The 18,225-nt window shown below is 46.5% G+C and overlaps 1 protein-coding gene across 6 annotated transcripts in view; it reads left to right on the forward strand.

Moving 5' to 3' along the window:
- Positions 1-3,186: 3,186 nt before the first annotated feature.
- Positions 3,187-18,225, forward strand: part of TCERG1 (transcription elongation regulator 1) — a 34,465-nt gene continuing 19,426 nt past the window's right edge. For 2 of the 6 annotated variants that reach the window (XM_086758619.1, XM_086758621.1), the window contains exons 1-7: positions 3,187-3,315; positions 4,454-4,679; positions 8,418-8,570; positions 8,774-9,029; positions 11,776-12,018; positions 15,760-15,822; positions 17,145-17,345. In XM_086758619.1, coding sequence (XP_086614745.1) covers positions 3,230-3,315; positions 4,454-4,679; positions 8,418-8,570; positions 8,774-9,029; positions 11,776-12,018; positions 15,760-15,822; positions 17,145-17,345 — 1,228 coding nt within the window. In that variant the 5' untranslated portion in view covers positions 3,187-3,229. Of the gene's footprint in view, positions 3,316-3,840; positions 3,933-4,453; positions 4,680-8,417; positions 8,571-8,773; positions 9,030-11,775; positions 12,019-15,759; positions 15,823-17,144; positions 17,346-18,225 lie in introns of those variants that run through there. The other 4 variants (XM_086758623.1, XM_086758624.1, XM_086758622.1 and 1 more) reach the window with 4 other exon arrangements.

Consider the following 18,225-nt stretch of genomic DNA (forward strand, 5'->3'; position numbering starts at 1 on the left):
GCCCGGTGCCAGCTCGGGGCTGCTGCCCTCCAACGCGGGACCTGGGGGTCTCCCCGGCAGATGCTGGCGCTGCTGCAGGCGAGAAGCCCTGCAGACAGCCCAGGGCAAAATTTTTAACTCAGCATCACACTTCAACCTGAAATCTGAAAAATATTAAAAAAGAATGACAAGATGTCGGCATCTCTGAGCCTGCACAAGCTGCTGGCTGATCGCAGCCCCATGGACTGGGGGCAGCGCTCGGCAGCACAGCGAGGTGCCTGCCCCGCGGGAGCCCACTGCAGTTCGAGGCTGTGACGCTGCCAGAGGAAACCAACGTGCTGAAAATCAGCTCATGTTGCACAGCTGCAACGGGGAAGGGAAAGGCCACTTGCTTTGGACCTGGGGAACTTGGGCAGATTTGAGAGGGAGCATCCAAAATGCGACATTTCAAGCATCCTTCCTGTACGCCTGGCAGAGAAGTCAGACCACATAAGAAACAGTCCTTTAAAAATGACAGAGATCTAAACATTTGAAGATGTTTACAGTTTAAAAATCTCCACGGAGAACGCTTTTCCTCGAGCAGCGGCAGCAGCTCTGCACCCTGACGTGGCCGAGCGGAGCCAGCAGCTTCCGAGCCACCCCGGGGCCGCGAGCCCGGGGGCTGACGGGCGAGAGGGAGAGGGGAACCCAGGCTGCTGCGGGCGCCCTGGCCGCAGGCATTCCTGAAAAACTGCCTGGGCACCCAGCCTGCCGACAGGACGTTACATCTGCCCTACCGCATCGCGGGCCCTGGAGCGCCGCAGGCGGCTTAGGTTTGGGTTTCCCCTGCGGGGATCCATCCCCCTCGTCGCAGCGCTGTTCCCCTCCGCAGCACGGCCAGCGGTGCCCCGGCCCGGCGAGCAGCGCCCAGGCTTTCCGAGGAGACGAACGCGCCGGCACTGGCCAGGCGCTGGTCTGCAGCAGCCTTGGTGTTGGCCTGAGCACGGCCAGGGGCTGCGGCTCATCTGTCCCCTCTCGTATCTGCACGCCTGGAGCCTACTCTGCTGGTAGTTAGCGAGGGTGGCCCTGCAAACAGCAACTTGCATTGCTAGATCTCACATTTTTAATGAAGTCTAGGTGAAGTACGTATTAGTACTACACAATAAATTGTACTCCTGCCAAAAGCCAGACCCTGCTGGACAGGTAGCTGCCATCAGATTTGTCAAAATGACTCGCGTTTTGCGGCTCACAATTAATTGCTCTTGAAAGAGCTGCAGTCGAGGACTGCTGGCTGAAATGTTTGAGAAAATAAAGCTGAGCATTGAGGGAGGCGGGGGGCTCTGCGTGGAACGGGGCAGCTCTCCCCGAACGCTGGAACAGGCCTTGCAGATGCTCCTATCTACCAGCCTGGAATTAATAAATTATGGAGACAATCCTGAAACAAGGAGATGAAAAGGGGGATGAAAGGCGCTGGTGGAAGACAGGCAGCCCCAGTCTGGGGAGGATCTAAGCTATTGTGTCCAAAACCCGTCTTGATCTCCTGCTGTCAGAAAGCACTGATCACTGACGCGCTGGCGAGGGGGCACACGGCATGGGGACTCCGGCTGCATCTCCCCTCCCTCGCAGAGCCCCGGCCCCCTGAGCTGCTGCCACCCGGGCTTGGGGCCAGGACGGGCTGGGGACGTGCTGGCATGGAGCGGGACACGCACGCACCCGGGGAGCCCCAGAACCTGCAGAGCCGTCAAAAATCCCCACAGCACCAGTGACGTCAAGCGAAAGACACGAATAAAGAAACCGCGCAGCAAAATCGAAGCACGGAAGAGTCTCTTTAGCACAGCGCCATCAAAAGGTCCCTTAGTAATTCTGACTGGTTTTATTATTTAAGAAAAGACGTCTCTCTTTGTGACAGAAGGGGAGGAATGGGAAAAGTGGCGTCACAGAATCAAAGCAGTTAGAGAAGGAAAGGCTGACGGCTCGGCGAGGCTCCCGGCATCCTCCCTGCAGCGGGAGGGGTGGCAACGTCCCCCGGCACATGAAACATGGGCTTGTGAGGGGGGATGATCTGCTTCCCTCTTATTCTGTTTTTTTTTTCTTTTGAAATGTGTAATTCAGCTGCAGGGGGCTTTTCAACAGAATATTTTGTATCTCATTACATCTCAAAGGCAACATCAGTGCCAGAGCTGAGCTCCCCGTTTCTGCAGTGGGTTATTGGAGGTTTACCCACAAATTTAGAGTTTTCTCAGTCCCCCCCGAGAAGTCGGGGCTGGCCGGCGTTGCACAGGAATAGCTGTTCTCCCGCGGGTGCTGCGGGGTTCAGGTAGCGGGGCCACAAAACAAACACAGACCCGGGTGTCTGAACTGAGAGCGCGTCTCCTCTGCCGACCACAATTTCTCATGGATGTAACGAGTCCCCAGCGCATTACCCGCCGGCCGGGCTCCCCGCCGCTTGCCCACGGGTGGGTGTGCCAGACCCGGCTGCGGGGGAGGTCCCGCCGCAGCGGCACACCGCCGAGGTGCGGGTTTCCCGGGAGGCCCCGGGGCCGGGGCCGGGGCCGGGCCTGGGCGCGGTCCAGCAGCCCCGCACACGCCGGGTGCGCGGGCGGGCTCGTGCCGTGAGCGGTAACTCCCGCTCCAGCCGCAGAAACGAGCGGCCCCCGGCAGAGCGCGGCTCGAGGCTTCAACCGCCTCTGCGGGGAGCGGCCCCCGGCCCCGGCCCCCCCGCCCGGCAGACAGCGCCCCCCGGCGGCCGCCCCGCACCAGCTCCCCATTGGCCGCCGACTCTTCCCTCCGTGCCCGCTCATTGGCTGCTGCCCCGTAACTCCGTCTCCTGGGCGGTTGCCCCACCCTAGTGCGCCGCCATTGGCTGCTGCTGCTGCTCGAACCCCGGCCCCCGCTTCCGATTTGCCTTTTCTGGTTGGCAGCACGCTTGCCGCCTGCGGGATGTGATTGGTGCACGGGGCTCCGCCTGCTGATTGGATGTGGCTCCCGTCCCTTTTTTCCCTGCGGCCTGTTCCTTCTTACGTGAGGTCAGTTCCGGTCCTCTCCCCGGGTCACGCCTCACGTGACCCTCGCTGCAAGCGGCGCGGGACGCCCGCGCGCAGCCAATCCCGGCGCTTCTGGCTTCCCCCATTCAAAGTCGGCGGGCGCCGTGACCAATCGCAGGTCGCGTCCGCCCCCGCGTGCGCTGACGGGCGTGTGGGACGGCCTATGGGGCGCGGCGGGGCCTGGCCGAGGCGGCAGCGGCTGGGCTCGGCGGCGCTGCGAGGCTGCGATGGCGGAGCGGGGCGGCGGCGGCGCCGCGGGGGCCGGCGGCGGCGAGGGGGAAGCGGCGGCGGAGCGGTACGGCAGCGAGCTCAGGTACCGGGCGGCGGCGGGCGCGGGCTCGGGCTCGGGCTCGGGCTCGGGCTCTCGTGGGGGTCGCGGCCTGGCCTGGCCCGGCCCGGCCCGGCCCGGCCGCCGCGGCCTTCCCGCAGCGGGCCTGGCCTGCACCCGGCGGGCGGCCGGTAGCGGCGGCGGGGGAGCGGGCCCAGGCCTGGGCGCGGCCGGCGGGGCGGGGCGGAGCCGGGCTGGGGCGGGCGGTCCGGCGGGAGCTGCTCTCGCCGCCTCCATTTTCTGTCCCCGCGTGGGGCCGGCCGAGCCGTCGTCGCCGGCCGAGGGCCGCCCGTGCGGCTTCGATCCGGGGCGTGGAACTGCGCGGCCGGGGAGCGGCGGCGGGCGGGCGGGACCCCGCTTGGCAGCTCCCTCCGGCGGCGCCTGCCCCCCGCGCTCCCCGCGGCCCGTGCGGTCCAGGTCGGCAGGAGCGGGGCTGCCCCGGCCGGGGCGCTGAGCTGCGGGCGTGTTGCCGTTCACCTTCTCATAACCTGTGTTTTTTTCAATTTTGAGTCAGCATGCCAACATTGGTATTGCACTGGCACTAAATGGTGGGCAAAATTGTTTTCCTGAGAGCAGCAGAAGAGCGTTTGTTGGTTCCAAAGGTGAACGTTTTTTTCTATATATACATTTACAAAGCTCCCTGTGTAGAGGGCTGGGGGGCACAGCGGGTTGAGTGCGACGGTCAGCTCCTACCATAGGTGACAAATGTGAAGGATGTAGATAGTCCTGGCAGGCACTGCTACAACAGAGTATTTAATGCCCTTGGCATGGTTGACAGCTGTAGCGTGAGCAGCCTAGGCTGTACGTGCAGGCAGGCGTCAGAGCTGCAGGAGCTTTGGCAGACTGGATGTGGTTCTGCAACGCCTGCCTGCCCTGAGCCCAGCCGTAGGTTATTCATTTCCGTGAGTGAAAAGTAACAGTTGAGGACTAACGAACTTGAATTGTGAAGGGGAAGAAACTGTTGAAGTAGTTGCACGCTTAACTTTGTTTATTCAAACTTGGCATTTTTTCACACCCTTTTGATTTTTGTTAGGGTTTTTCCCTGTTTATTGTAATGATTGGTTTTCCTACATCTGAGCAGCAAACGAAAATGAACTCTGTTTCCCTTTGGCCTTATCCACAGAATGGCTCAGCAGCAAGCACTGAGATTTCGTGGCCCAGCTCCACCACCAAACGCAGTCATGAGAGGCCCACCGCCTCTCATGCGACCACCTCCACCTTTTGGTATGATGCGAGGTCCTCCTCCCCCGCCTCGCCCCCCTTTTGGGCGTCCTCCGTTTGATCCAAACATGCCTCCGATGCCACCTCCGGGAGGGATTCCTCCACCAATGGGACCTCCACATTTACAGGTAAAGAATGGGACGTTCTGTTGGCTTGTTGAGTTGAGATTAGGGATTTTTCTTGTGTGCTTTCACATGAAGAAATAATAAGAGAAGAGACATTAAAATAGATTTAAAAAAAAAGCAGGTCATGACAAAAACAGACTCGTGCGTGGTATTGTAAAACTAGTGCATGCCTGTGGTATGTAAATGCAACTGCTGTTTAGCTCCTGAGGCAATTCTGCATTAATCAATTATGCAGTTAGGATGTGCTCACCAACAGAGTCTTTGCTAAAAGCTGACTTACGGTGGTGCCCTGTGGCTGTGCAGAACGCAGGGTTCAGCCACGCTCGGGTTTTGAATGCCCCAGAGCAGGCGCATGAAGCACACACCAGCCTTCTAGGGTTATCTTAGTTCTGCCTGCGTGCACTTAGTGAGGTAACGATGGGTGCTGGCGGAGAGGTGCAGCTGGGTTCCCCGTGGGTTCCAGCGTGGCCACACCTGCCATCGCTGTGGTAGTTTGTTATTACTGGTCACCAAGGGATCGGTGAGGAGGGCAGGCGGCAGTTCTGAGAACAGCTGTATAATCGGTGGCGAGGTGTGTTTTGTTTCAGCACCGGGTTCAGGAGGCTGCATTGTTAGTAATGCACCAGAGGTTGTCAGCACTCTGACAAAGGAAAATGGAACACTTGGGGAAAAAAGCCTAAGAGTAGGCTTGGTGTTTGACTGGAGCAGCTGCAGGTGGCCCTTGTGCTGACATAAGTTTACTCTTGGCAGAGGGAGAATGCTCTTCACCTTATGTTTATTGTTATTGTGCTGGGTTGTTTGGGTTTATTTTGTAAACTTACAGCGTTCCTGGCACCTGCGGGGACAGTATAGCTTTTTTGGCTCAAGTAAGGTAGATTTCTGTCTGTATTTCATGGTGATGTAGGCTTGGGTTCCTTTGCCTACTTCTCAGAGACTTGGAGAGCGTCAGGTTCAGCACACTTGTGAATAAGAAAGGTATTGTTTTAGTGGCATTGTAGGAGTCGGTATATTTACTCTGTGGGACTACAGGGGGGCCTATAAGGAGGTGCACAGTACCACGTGTTTTGTGAATAATGGTTGAAATCCACTATTTGTAATACAATAGTGAAAATCTTAGTGCTGTGAAATTTATTTTGAAATGTAGGGATCTGGGCAAGATGGAAGGAGAAAGCGCTGACATGGGTTATTTCGTGGCACTTTAGGCCCTGCTTTGCATATGTTCTTGGCAGCAGGGCGGTGGGAGCTGTTTTCCACGTTACTCTCGATGCAGACTGTTCACTGTCAGCTCTGCAGACCGCTGTGTGTGAAACGGAGGGAGCGCTCTGAGGGGAGGCAGCGGGAGCAGGAAAAGGACTTGAGATGGACTTCATGTGAAATAAGCTAGCATCGCGTTGTAGTTTAGGTTTGTATGCTGTCATCAACCTTAGGACAAGACTTCAAGAAGAAACCGGTGCGTATTTTCCGTAGCAGTTTCCTCTCTAGCTTCTTGAACGTAAAGCGTGCTGATAGCGCGTGGGCTGCTCAGGCAGGTTAGCTATTCATTTCACGGAAACGTTCTCAGCTGAACGAAAGTCCTGTGGCGTTGAAGACTGAAACAGTATGTTTGAGGGATCTAGACAGCCCTACTCACCTTGCTGAGTGTCATCTTTTCTCTTCCTTTCGTTCAAGACTAGAGGCCTTGTTCTAGAGTATGTTTTCCTGCTCACATTAATATTTAAGACTGTTTTCACCTACTGCACCGTTCTTCTGGTGCCTTATGATCCCATTTTCCCTCTTGCTCGGTGTTGGTGTTCATGTGCCCACTACCCTGAAAGCTCTGAAGCAGTGAAGAGTGTCGGAATGTGCAGTGGAACCCAGACTGAGAGGAGAACAGGAGTTTCGGGAATCAGCCAGAGTAAATTTGAAGCCCCAAGGCTGGGTGATGCCGTCTCCTTGATTTGTGTGTTTGGTTTTTATATTCTGAATATGCTTCAGCTCTCAGCTGTTGGATCATGGCTGTTTGATCATGCCGTGCAGTAAGCATGTCTTCTACAACTCATTACTGTACATGGAGTCCGTGCACCAAACACGTCCAGATTTTTCATGCCGAGTCAGCACCGTGCTCTGCTTTGCACCAAACGTTTGGTTTTCAGCTTCTCCTCCTGCTTCTGGTGCAAGGGGAGATAACGATGCTGAAAGATCCTGTGGTAGAACTGGAGGAGAGGGTGTGCTTGGAGTGGAGCTGAAGGGCGTTCGGGATCCCCTGGTTGTACACCTGGCATCCCCTCCTTGCTCCCAGCACTGTCCTGGAGCAGTCTGAGCCCTTTATTTTTTTGGGAGGGGGAGGGGAAAGCAGCAACAGCAGGCAAAAAGTGAGCTTCTGCTGGATTCTTTTACAGATTGTAGAGCAGTAAAGAAAAAGATCATCTTGTGGCCAGGTGGAGGAGCTGTGGAGAAGAAATAAGGAAGGAAAGACAGGCTGTCCTTACTTAATGGCTATTTTGTTTGTTTTCAAGTCTGTCCCCGTACTCTTGACTTCCTTTATAAGGGTTTAATGGAAATCAGAGTTGGTACGATAATTTAAAAAGCGGTTTCAAATACCACTCTTAGAGCAGAAATGTTGGTCTCAGGGAAACTTCTAAAAGAATCTAAGCACAGGCAGAAATGAAGGACATGGCACGCACTGGAAACCACCAAGGGTAGTGGGGCATGGGTGCAGCTAGCGGTCTGTGTTTGCAACGTGTCGCACCGAGCCACCCAGTTCCCGTGACACGGGATTTCCTGCACACATCCCAGCTTCAGCAGAGCCCTAGCCTTGCTGCTTGTGCGCGTTTCACTGCGCTATGAGTGCGGAGCTCAAAGGTTTTTACCGGTGAGCTGTCTTGGTATTGTCTTTGTGCGGAGGAAAGCTTCTGAATCACAAGGTCAGTTAGACCTGCAGTGATGGAGATCATCGGTTCAGTTGTAGTGTATGCAGAAGAAGTTACAGAACCTGGCGGATTTTGTCAGCTGTCTTTTCCGTTGGGAAGTATCCGCTATACTTTGTCCGTGCACAGGAAATTTCAGAACGGTCCAAATAAGCAAGGAGAATAAAAACTTCTTGTACATTGAATTAGAAAGCAGGCATTGAGGCTTTCAGGTAACAGTGGTGTGTAGGGCAGTTCTGTATTTCTTACGCTGATGCAATAATGGAAGTGTAATTTGATACTGGTTTTTTGTCTTAGCACGAGTTAGAGTTTTAGTCAATGGGAAAGCAAGAAGTATCACAGATTGTAATGAAATCTGCTGCTCTGCTAGGCTAATAAATTGGATGCTTAGTTGTGATTTTTTTTTTTTTATAATTATTTCTTCCCTGGGAAGGTCATTGTGTAACTGTTTAGTTGTTCATTTGATTCACAGCTGGGGATGTCTGAGAGGCAATTATTCAGGAACAGTTCTTCCATTCTTTCTCTTTCTTGCATTGGGATATTTTCTCCTTTTTGGGAGAGGAGCTTTCTCTCACCCCATTTCTTTTCATGCTGCTTTTTTCTGGTGCTTTGCATTTATGTTAGGGAGATCTCAGATGTGAAACACTGCAGCCGTTCTGCCATAGGTGGTGGCTTGTCAGAAAGCACACTCTGAGCTGGTAGCAGTACATTGTAGAAGAAACTCTCAAGACTGGTTGAGTTAACCTTAATATAGTTGTACTGTCTGGTGTTCTAATAAAGGAAAACTCTGGCTGAAGATGGTGTTGTCATCATTATTGTTGTTATATGCCTTTAGAGACCACCATTTATGCCTCCTCCCATGGGCAGCATGCCACCACCTCCTGGTATGATGTTCCCTCCTGGAATGCCGCCTGTCTCTGCCCCTGGAACACCAGCAATGCCCCCAGCTGAAGAGATCTGGGTAGAAAACAAAACTCCAGATGGCAAGGTAAGATGGTTACCAGATACAAGGAAGTTATGGGTGTTTACTGCTGTTGTGAACATGTCATACACGGTCTGGCACTGTGGTGAAATCCTACGCTCTTGTCTATCCTCTCGTTAATTATTTTTAAAACGAGAGAAACCAGACCATTCATAAATGCTCCTCCTCCAGATAAGCAGTTGTTTGATGGTGACATTCTTAATTTGTAGGTCTATTTCTATAACGCGCGCACACGTGAGTCGGCATGGACTAAGCCAGATGGGGTCAAAGTCATTCAGCAGTCGGAGCTGACGCCGATGCTGGCTGCGCAGGCCCAGGCGCAGGCCCAGGCACAAGCAGTAGGTGCCTCCACACCCACCACCAGTAGTCCTGCCTCTGCAGCGTCTCCATCCACGTCCTCGAGTACTCAGTCCTCCACAACCTCTACCACAACCACAGCCACTTCAGTGTCACAGACAATTTCCAGTGAGTAACTGAGGGTTTCTCAAGCTTTGCGATGATGGGGAGCAGATGGTGGGGATGCTGCTTTGGGGAGTTACTGCCGCACAAACTTGGTATCCAAGGCAAAGTTGTTTCAACGTGAAGTGGAGTATGAGTTTAAAGTACAGCATTTAATCCAGAAGAACCTTGCATGTAAACCTCTCTTTTTCCACATACACACACCACCCCCCAATCTGAACGAGTTACTTCAGGAGAGTAATACTGGATCAGCATGCAATGCTTTTTCTTTAGTCTTTGTATGTCTTCTTCTGCAATTATCACATCATCTCAAAGCTATTATGTATCCATTTCCTTTTGACTATAGATAAAGCTAAATGGTTCTTAAAGTATTTCATGATAAAACTTAATCTGAGGTAGCAGTTACAGTTGCAGTGATTTCCTCTGTTTCCGAGATGGCATCTGTGGCTTTAAGAGGCTGGATCTTTGCGTGCAGCTCCTGGGCTGTGCAGGACTGGTTGGGAGCAGAATAGAGCTGCTGCTGGTGTATTACTTTTATTAGCATTATTCTTCTGACTAAGCCTCCTGCGTTCCCATTTGCTAGAGGTGCACAAAAGAGGAAAAAGAAAGTCCTTAGAGCTATTATTGTTCACTCATGACCTTCGTAATAGTCTGGAGCTGACTGCTGTTTACATGGGCTGAGCCTTTGCTTTTAAGGGTTTGCCAACTGAGGGAACCTCAAGAGGAAAGGGCACTGAATTTCTGCAGCACATAACACACTATGGCTCCATATGACAGAAACAGTATGATTTGTGTTATACTTTGACATGTATGTGCTAACGGAGTGCCTCTAGTGCAGAGCATCTGTATAGGGCTGTGTTTTAGGGACTGTAGATCCCTTTGCACGTGGGTGTGTCAGCAGCAAACTAGCAGGATTACCTAGTGTGTGCGAAGCAAGGTATACTTGTTAAGGAACAGTTTGGTTAGCGTTGCTGCCTCCGTGCAGGGCTACAGAAAGCACAGCATTTGTGCTGATCTGGAATCCTGTTGTTCGACAGTCGTGATTGTTGTAGCTGTGCTGGCAAAAATGCGTGCACTGGGTCAGGCCAAAGAGAATGCAGATGATGAGCGACTGCTGAATTGCTCTGACTCCAGCTGTAGTGCATAGTTGCATCCTTTGGAATTCATCTTCCTGTAACAGGTCAGACAAGTCATTTAACCCAAACTTCAGACATCCGTGTATGGAAGGCAGTCAAATTTAGGTAGCCCTCAAATAACACTTTGAGTTAAAACTGGAGGGAGGACAGATCATTAGAGTAGCAAATAATTTGTATTGCTCAAAGCATTTTAAGGCTTTTATTTAATTTGAAAGGTAACTTACTACTGTGTTCAGCTGCGTTGTTGAAATATGGTCTACTCTAACCATTTTGCTGAGTAACAAGAACTAAGCAGGAGGTGAATGTTGGCTTCTGGCCCAATGCTAGACTCTTGAGAACTGAGCCTGCTTTTTGAACGGCGCCTTATGCACCTCTCTGAAGCAAAATTTCCTAATATTGGATGCTGAGAATCTGTTCCACTTCTACCTGTTCTACCTGCTGAACTTTGCCTTTGCTTTCAAGAACTGTTACTGTTGGTGTCTGTGCCTAGGTGATAAAATTTTATCATTTAAAATAATATAGCTCTCAGACTTGACCTGTAAAAAAAACTGGGACTTCTGGCTGAGCTTCATTCTTGTCTGGTACTGATTTGACTTAGGTCTTAAAACAAATCACATACTGACTGTCTGCTCTGTTTCCCTAAATTTTAGGCAGTGCTGAGAACTTTCAACCTTTCTTAAACACTTAATGACAGATCAGAAATCTTTATTAAAATATGCTAATACTGGTATGTTATTTGGAATGCTTCCAGTAGTCATTAAATACTGAAGAAAATGCACAGTATGCCCGTATACAGTATGATCATAAGTTGGTGTGGTGGTTTTTTTTATTAGCTCATTTTTACAACAGTTCCTCCTCCCCTCCACCAGGTCTTACAGTGTAAATTTGCAGGGCTTGTTGACGAGTTTAATCCGTCGTGTCTCTGGTTCTGTTTGCCAGTGCTTTGATACGTAGCACTATTTATTCTCAGTTCAGTGCCGGAATCAGTCAGTGTGCAAGGTTTATGGAGCTGAATGCTAGTAGTGTATTTTCCCACTGGGAGGCACTGAAGACCAAGAAAGTCCTTGCAGCTTCTAAATAAAAGTACTTTCCTTTTCCTTGCCTATTTATACTTTTTTGTTTTTCTTTTAATTGACACTTTTCCACTCTTGGATCAAAGCTTAATAAATGTAGTTTTAGACAGACTGTTGTCATGCACATGCTGCTGCTGCTGCCATTATTGTTAAAAAGCAGAACCTGTGTTCATTTGACATGAGAACAACCTTTTTCCATTTGAAACTCTCTGTAACATTCCCTTTCTATTTTTCTGAACAGGGATACAGAGTAGAATTTCATTTCAGACTACATTTGTCCTTTGATACACCCTTGCTACTGCTGTAGAGACTTGTTAGGTGTAAAGAATGGGACAAAGTAAAATTTGAAATTGACTTTCTTTGCGAATATTTAATATTACAGAGAAGGCAAAGTTGTTTTTGTCCAAGAGTGTCTTCCTGCTGATTATATCTAAGCGTATCTGCTTATGTAACATCTGTTGGGAAACAGAGAAGCCAGTATGTTTGCAGCAAATATATTGTAGTGTCTGAGATACAAGGTGTTCTTTGTTTTTTTTTTATCAGCACCTACCACACAAGACCAGACCCCGAGTTCGGGTGTTTCAGTTGCCACACCATCAGTCAGTGTTTCAACCTCTGCTCCTTCTGCTACACCTGTGCAGACTGTACCCCAGCCAGTCCCACAGACATTGCCTCCTGCAGTTCCTCATGCAGTACCTCAACCAACTGCAGCAATTCCTGCTTTTCCACCAGTAATGGTACCTCCATTTCGTGTCCCCCTTCCTGGCATGCCTATTCCACTTCCAGGTAAATTGGCGAACTGTAATTGTCTTGTCTGCTACATGTCCATGTTGTCAATTTGTTTGCACTCATGTGTCCACTGTGTACGGAACTTGCCTGAATCCTCTCCACTCAGAGTATTTTTGAAAGAATTCAGGGTTAGCAGACAGACTTTTTAATTAACCGAGAACATGACCTTTTTTTACTTCTAGTTCTTTGATATACATATCAGAAAACAGCTGCATTTAAACATGTAAACTTTTTTTTTTTTTTTAGATGTTAGGAAAATACAGGACTTGCACTAAAGATTAATCTCATGACACATGTGTCTGCTGTCCTATTGTAATAACAGTGAGCTTCGGGACAGAATCCATATGTGACTCGGAGAATATTGTAGCACTATATTTTACTCATTGCAATATTGCTGTTATTTTTTTCTACTTGCTCGATTTAGACCTTAAGTCTTGTGCATAAATATTTATTAGGACGTGGATTATAGCTGAAAGAAATTAAAATAAAATAATAATAAAATAACATATTTATAAGCAGGAAAAATTGCCATTCAGACACATTACCCCTGAATGATGTGAGATGTTTCCAGTTCTCTTGGTTTGCAGCTATCAAGTATGATGCTGAATGCTTACACAACATGTTGAGGTTTAAACTGAGGGTATTCAAGATGCTGGGGTATTGTTCATAGACTTTAGATGGAAAGACCATTGAGAAGAAATTTTAGATGGCAGCCCACTGGTTCCTGGGTAAATCATATTTTCTTAAGTTTTTATAAAATATTTAGATATGAGTTTGTGTTCTAGTACAAAAATAATTAATGTTTTTTCAGTGTGCAGTAGCACTAAATATATCCCGAGACCTGATGATTTTCTGTTGTGAAGGAAGGTTTGAGACTGCAGTTGTATTGGATATGAGTTAGTTTCTAATTAAGAATTACAAAGCAGCAGCTCTGAGCAGCTTCTTCATATTTTTGACTCTGTACAAGCTGAGTGAGGTGACTTCTTTCCTGCTGTTCTTCCAACTCATCGATCCAGTACGTGTGAAGGGACGCCTTTACCTTCCATCCAATTGGCTGGATGAAAAGTAGTCCTTTAGAACACCCCTTTGATAAAGGGTGTAAGCATCAAAGAAGTTAAAATGGGTGTTAGTTCTGTTAACTAGAAGAGGAGACCAACTTCGCGTTGCCTCTGCTTTTAGGATAGTCTTCTAAAATAATGGGGCAAAGCGATGTTAATCTGTAATTTGCTGGAAAAGGAAATCGCAGTGTAGTACTCATTGTTTTAAGACAGGAACAAACACTATTCTGAACTTGATATTCAAAGCTGAACAACAAATGCATAAAGGAGAGAGAGAGAGTTCCAGTGTCTGTGTATTTGTGAGGTCTGGAAGAACAATAAGGGTTAAGCCTTAAAGGTGGTCAGCTGAACATTCTTAACTGCAACCCCTGACATTGCCAGCGAGGGATCAGCATAGAGTGAGGGGTCCTTACATACCCTTGAAGGATATAGTCACCCACTCAGGTGTGCCCTGTCAGGGAGAACGTGGGTGGCCAAAGCAGCAGAGTGCCAGTGGGGTGTGCTTGGGTTGAGTTTTTTCATAAGCTCTCAGACAAAATGTTTTGTGAGTAATGCAATACAGAAGGAAGGACAGAGCAAGAACATTGATCTTCTCCCTAAACTCATTTTTGAAAACTATTTTTTTCAGAACTTTCCTGGTAGCAAGTCTTAGACCTGGGCTGCTCTCCTGTTCTCACCGTGAGATGAGCCTTTTGGGTGGAACCTGTAATACATAGGAAGGATACCTAGCAGTAAAGGGCCTGCTTCTGCTGACGACTTTAATTTGTCATTTTGCCTGATTACAGAATAAAATAAGTCTACTTCCTTCAGCTAGTTGTGGCTTGAGTTGATTGTAACGGTTTATAAACAGTGTAAAAGAAAAGGAAACCTTTAAAATATTTTACAGTAATGTGAAACAAAAGAGATGTCAAAATTACTTCATGGCAGTATAAGGTGAGGTCAAAAAGGCTTACGAAGTTTTAATGTGTAGATGCTTGGGGCTTTCAGTACTAGATACAGTATCAGCCAGGTTGCTTTCAAGTTACAGAGACAGAGCTGAACAATACTGTTGTCAAGTGATTTCAAAGTTAATCTCTGTATTATACTATAGTAAGACGGAACGATGGAAGAGTTGATTAGCGATATCTCGTAATCTCAGATCTTAAAAAGTAAGTCTGCTTTCTCTTAATTCGTATGTTAAAAGTTAGTTGTATGTTTGAGAATTAACTTGGCAGAGGAAACGGCTTGGGTATTTGCTAAGTCTTATCTGCGCTGCAGTATCTCTAATTGCAGTGATCCCGCAGATGGCGTTATTTATACTGACCCAGTTTTAAGACATGCTGTAACTTCCTTAACAAAACGAATTTTCAGATTCATTTTGAAGTACATAACATGACATCCCCCCGGATTTAGACAAACGCTTCATTCAGTGCTGTTTGAGTCAATGTTTTTGTGTCTCAATTCATACTTTTTTTTATAAAACTAGTTCTGAATTCTTTCATTGAAATTACTGTTAAAGAACATTACAATTCTGTCTTCTCACAAATATATTTTTAAATAAATTGGCAGAATTTTGGTACGCTTTCCATACTGGATCGCTAATGAAGAAAAACAGAAATTACTTTGGTTATAAACACAGGGGTTTAATTTCACTTTGCACTGGAGGATTTCCAACCTCAGATGACGGAATAGAAAACCATTTAAGGGGAAGTTTCTGAAGTATTTCAGTTTCTCAGAGTCCAGACTAGACCAATGTAGAGAGAACTTCTACAGTTTCCTTCCACACCCTAGAATGGAGGGTTTTGGAAGCATGTTCCCCTGCCCCTGTCTAATTTCCTATTGCATTTTGTGTTTAATTGATGAGGATGAGACACTTTCCTCTCTGTGGCCTTTCTGTGTCATTTCATAATGAGCTGGAGAGCAGAGCAGTGCATGATGCTACGTTTTTGAGGGCTAGTTATGCTGCTTTTAGAGTACTTTTTCAGCTTGTGACATTCTTTGATAATGAAAGATAAAATAAAATGTTGGCTGCCTCTGACCTAGAGCAGCTTTGTGTACCTCTGTTTGCAGCTTCATTGCTTTTATTTCTCCACCCCGCCCCCCTCTTCTCCCACCTCCAGCCTCTCTGTAATGACCCTCGCAACCTCAGCTTTCCCTCTGGGTTGAACTTGTCTTTCACCCTGCCACGCCTTGCTAGTCTAACTAGTTTCAGTCTGTCCCTCTGCTCTTACCACTGCTTTCTAAATGCAGCAGCAGACTGAAAATAGCAAAGACGGTTAGTTTCACTTTGTTGCTGCGCCCGTGATGGATCTGAGCGAGGGCTGTCGGTGGAAAACACCACCATTAGAATATTTTCCCATGGGGCTGCCCTACAAGGAGAGTTGAGTTCCCCCTAGAATGAACTTAAACCCCTGAGTCTTCATTGAAATGCTTTTTTCTTTTTAATGACATCCCAATAACTTGCTAGACAGCTGGTTTGATGCAGGCGGAAACTGTTGCTGCGGCTTAAAATTAGTTTTATATTTGATCTGGCATAAAATGTTGGAGCAAAAATAAGTCGCATTTTCTTGCCAGGAGGCTTTCTCTTTGCCAGCTGAAAATGGCATTCCAAATTGTAGCAGGAAATCTGTAGCATCCAGACCCCAGTGGTAGCTGACGTACAATGGCAGCTTTCCAACATGCTTGCTTATCCGTTTTACAGGTGTAGCAATGATGCAAATAGTCAGCTGCCCGTATGTAAAGACAGTCGCTACCACCAAGACCGGTAATTTTCAAAACCATCTTAGTTCGTTTTGTCTGTAAGTTGGCATGGTAGTGAATGTTGTTGTTTTTTTTATTTATTTATTTGCTTCTCCAATTGAATGAATAGCTATACTGTATTTTCAAAACCAGTATAAATGCAAATATCATATTTGGCCAGGAAATAGCTTTCCCAAATAACTGTTAGTGTTAGCTTACTTTATCCAAAAAATCCAGTACAGTTTTCTGTGATCATCGAGTTCTGTAATAACTGTGAACCTCTTCATGCCCATACTTCCTAGTGATTAGTTTCTTGTGTGTGGATTTTTGTTTTTCCTACTTCCACATGTATAGTGACATGATTGTGCTCGCATGTTGGTGTGTGTGTATGTGTGTCTTAGTATAAATTTTCATTTTTCAAACCACATTTAAGGAACGTTACTGAGAATACTTTACAGAAATGTGCAATGTGTGCTTGTCCCTTATTTAAAAAGATAGACCTTTTCATATAAACGTTGAACGCTCGAAATTATGTTCCCGTAGTTCTAGTCCTATCCAATTTGTTTTTCTAGAACTTGTAATTCAAAATATGTTCAGTATATCCATTTTGTTGGGGTGAATAGAGAAATAATAGGATAATGTAGCATTCTGGCTTTCTTATCTTTGGGTATTAATTTGCCATTTTGCTTTAGGATGTGAATAAGATGTTTTTTCCAGTCAGTGTGCAGTACTAAACAAAACCGTCACACAATCTGAAATTATTTCATTCTCATCAGTTTTTATCCAAGGCTCTGAATTAATGTTAACTTTTTTAAATCAAGATTTATCAAGGTTCTACTCTGTATTCTATGGCTCAAATTCAAGCCAGTTATCTTTTTTTCCAAGAGCATTAGGAATATCTCTTATAATGATAGCAGAATTACAGAGTGGAGTAGAACTTTTTTCAATAATTATTTGCTATAGAGATCTAATAAAGACTTTTAAAATAAACAGAGCACTTAATTTTGAAGTATAAAGCAAATGTCTAAAAACTAACAAAGTTTTGTGCTGTGCAGAATTATACATTATAGAAAATAATAAACTACGTAATTTGCCTGATAATGTGGGCATTACTGATTGTAAAATGCAGGAAGAAAATTTAGTAACAATGCATTGCTTTCCAATTTAATTTTGAACACGATCTTTATATTTGTTTATATAGGTTGATTATTTATAAATGAAGTCACTCACGTGCTAGGTTGTGGTTCTTATGCACTTCATTGTCACTTACTGTTTTCTTTCCTTTTCATTTTTCCTTCTTTTTTCTTTTTTTTTTTTTTTTTTTTTTTTCCCCCCTTATTTATACAGGTGTCTTGCCAGGCATGGCCCCTCCCATTGTACCTATGATCCATCCTCAGGTTGCTATTGCTGCTTCGCCTGCTACGCTGGCTGGAGCAACAGCTGTCTCTGAGTGGACAGAGTACAAAACAGCAGACGGAAAGACGTACTATTATAACAACAGGACTTTGGAGTCAACATGGGAAAAGCCCCAAGAACTGAAAGAAAAAGGTACTTTTCTCTAATAAGCTGTATGCGAGGCAGAATTGCTTAGACCGTTAATGGCTGTGTTTGAAAATGTGAACGAGAAAATTTCTGATCCCTTATCTCCCTTAAGAATATCGTGAAACCCTGATTATACCTATTCATTGGAGTTGGTCTTGAGTCTGAAAGTTAGTTTCTTTGTCTCTCACTGTACTCCAAGAGTATTTGGCTCTACAGTTGCTTCCAAACCCTATGACACTTGGGTAAATGTTTGTTTCCACTCCAGCAGAAAGTAAGTACTTTATGTACTCACGTGTTTGAGAAGATCCCACTTGCAGAAAGATAGAACAACTGAATTTTCCCCTCACTTTCTGAAGACTGTAAACCAGGAAAAAATTAAGATCATTGGAATGCTGAATTTCAGATCTTGAAAAACTAAGTATATAAACAGATTTGGAATATGAGGAAAAAAAATGAATTACCTCCCTCTATCCACATCCCTAAGTCTTATTCTGGTCACATTCTGTGACTTGTGTTTGTTTGAATCCACGTTATATCCGTGGGTGGTGTTATATTGGAGGGAAATTGTTCTTGTATTGTAAATAAGGAAGAAGGGACAAAAACCAAAAATCGTGTAATTTTGGGGTTTTTTTTTTTAAGTTTGTAAAGTCTTTTAGGAAAACAAATCCAGTCAGACCCAAATAGTTCTACCTTTTATTGTCTGCTGAATTTTTCAGTTACAAGAAATCTTTGTTTAGAAAAATTCAGAACATCTACACAGTTAGCTAGTCTAATACTCGTCTTTCTCACAATTCAGGTTTAAATAATAGGTCTTCTTTTTACTGAGGTGAAACATCTAAGACAGCAAATGTCAATTTTGCTGAGTAAATATTACACATTTTATAGG

The sequence above is a fragment of the Chlamydotis macqueenii genome, chromosome 14, assembly GCF_036417535.1.
Source record: "Chlamydotis macqueenii isolate bChlMac1 chromosome 14, bChlMac1.mat, whole genome shotgun sequence".
NCBI lineage: Eukaryota > Metazoa > Chordata > Aves > Otidiformes > Otididae > Chlamydotis > Chlamydotis macqueenii.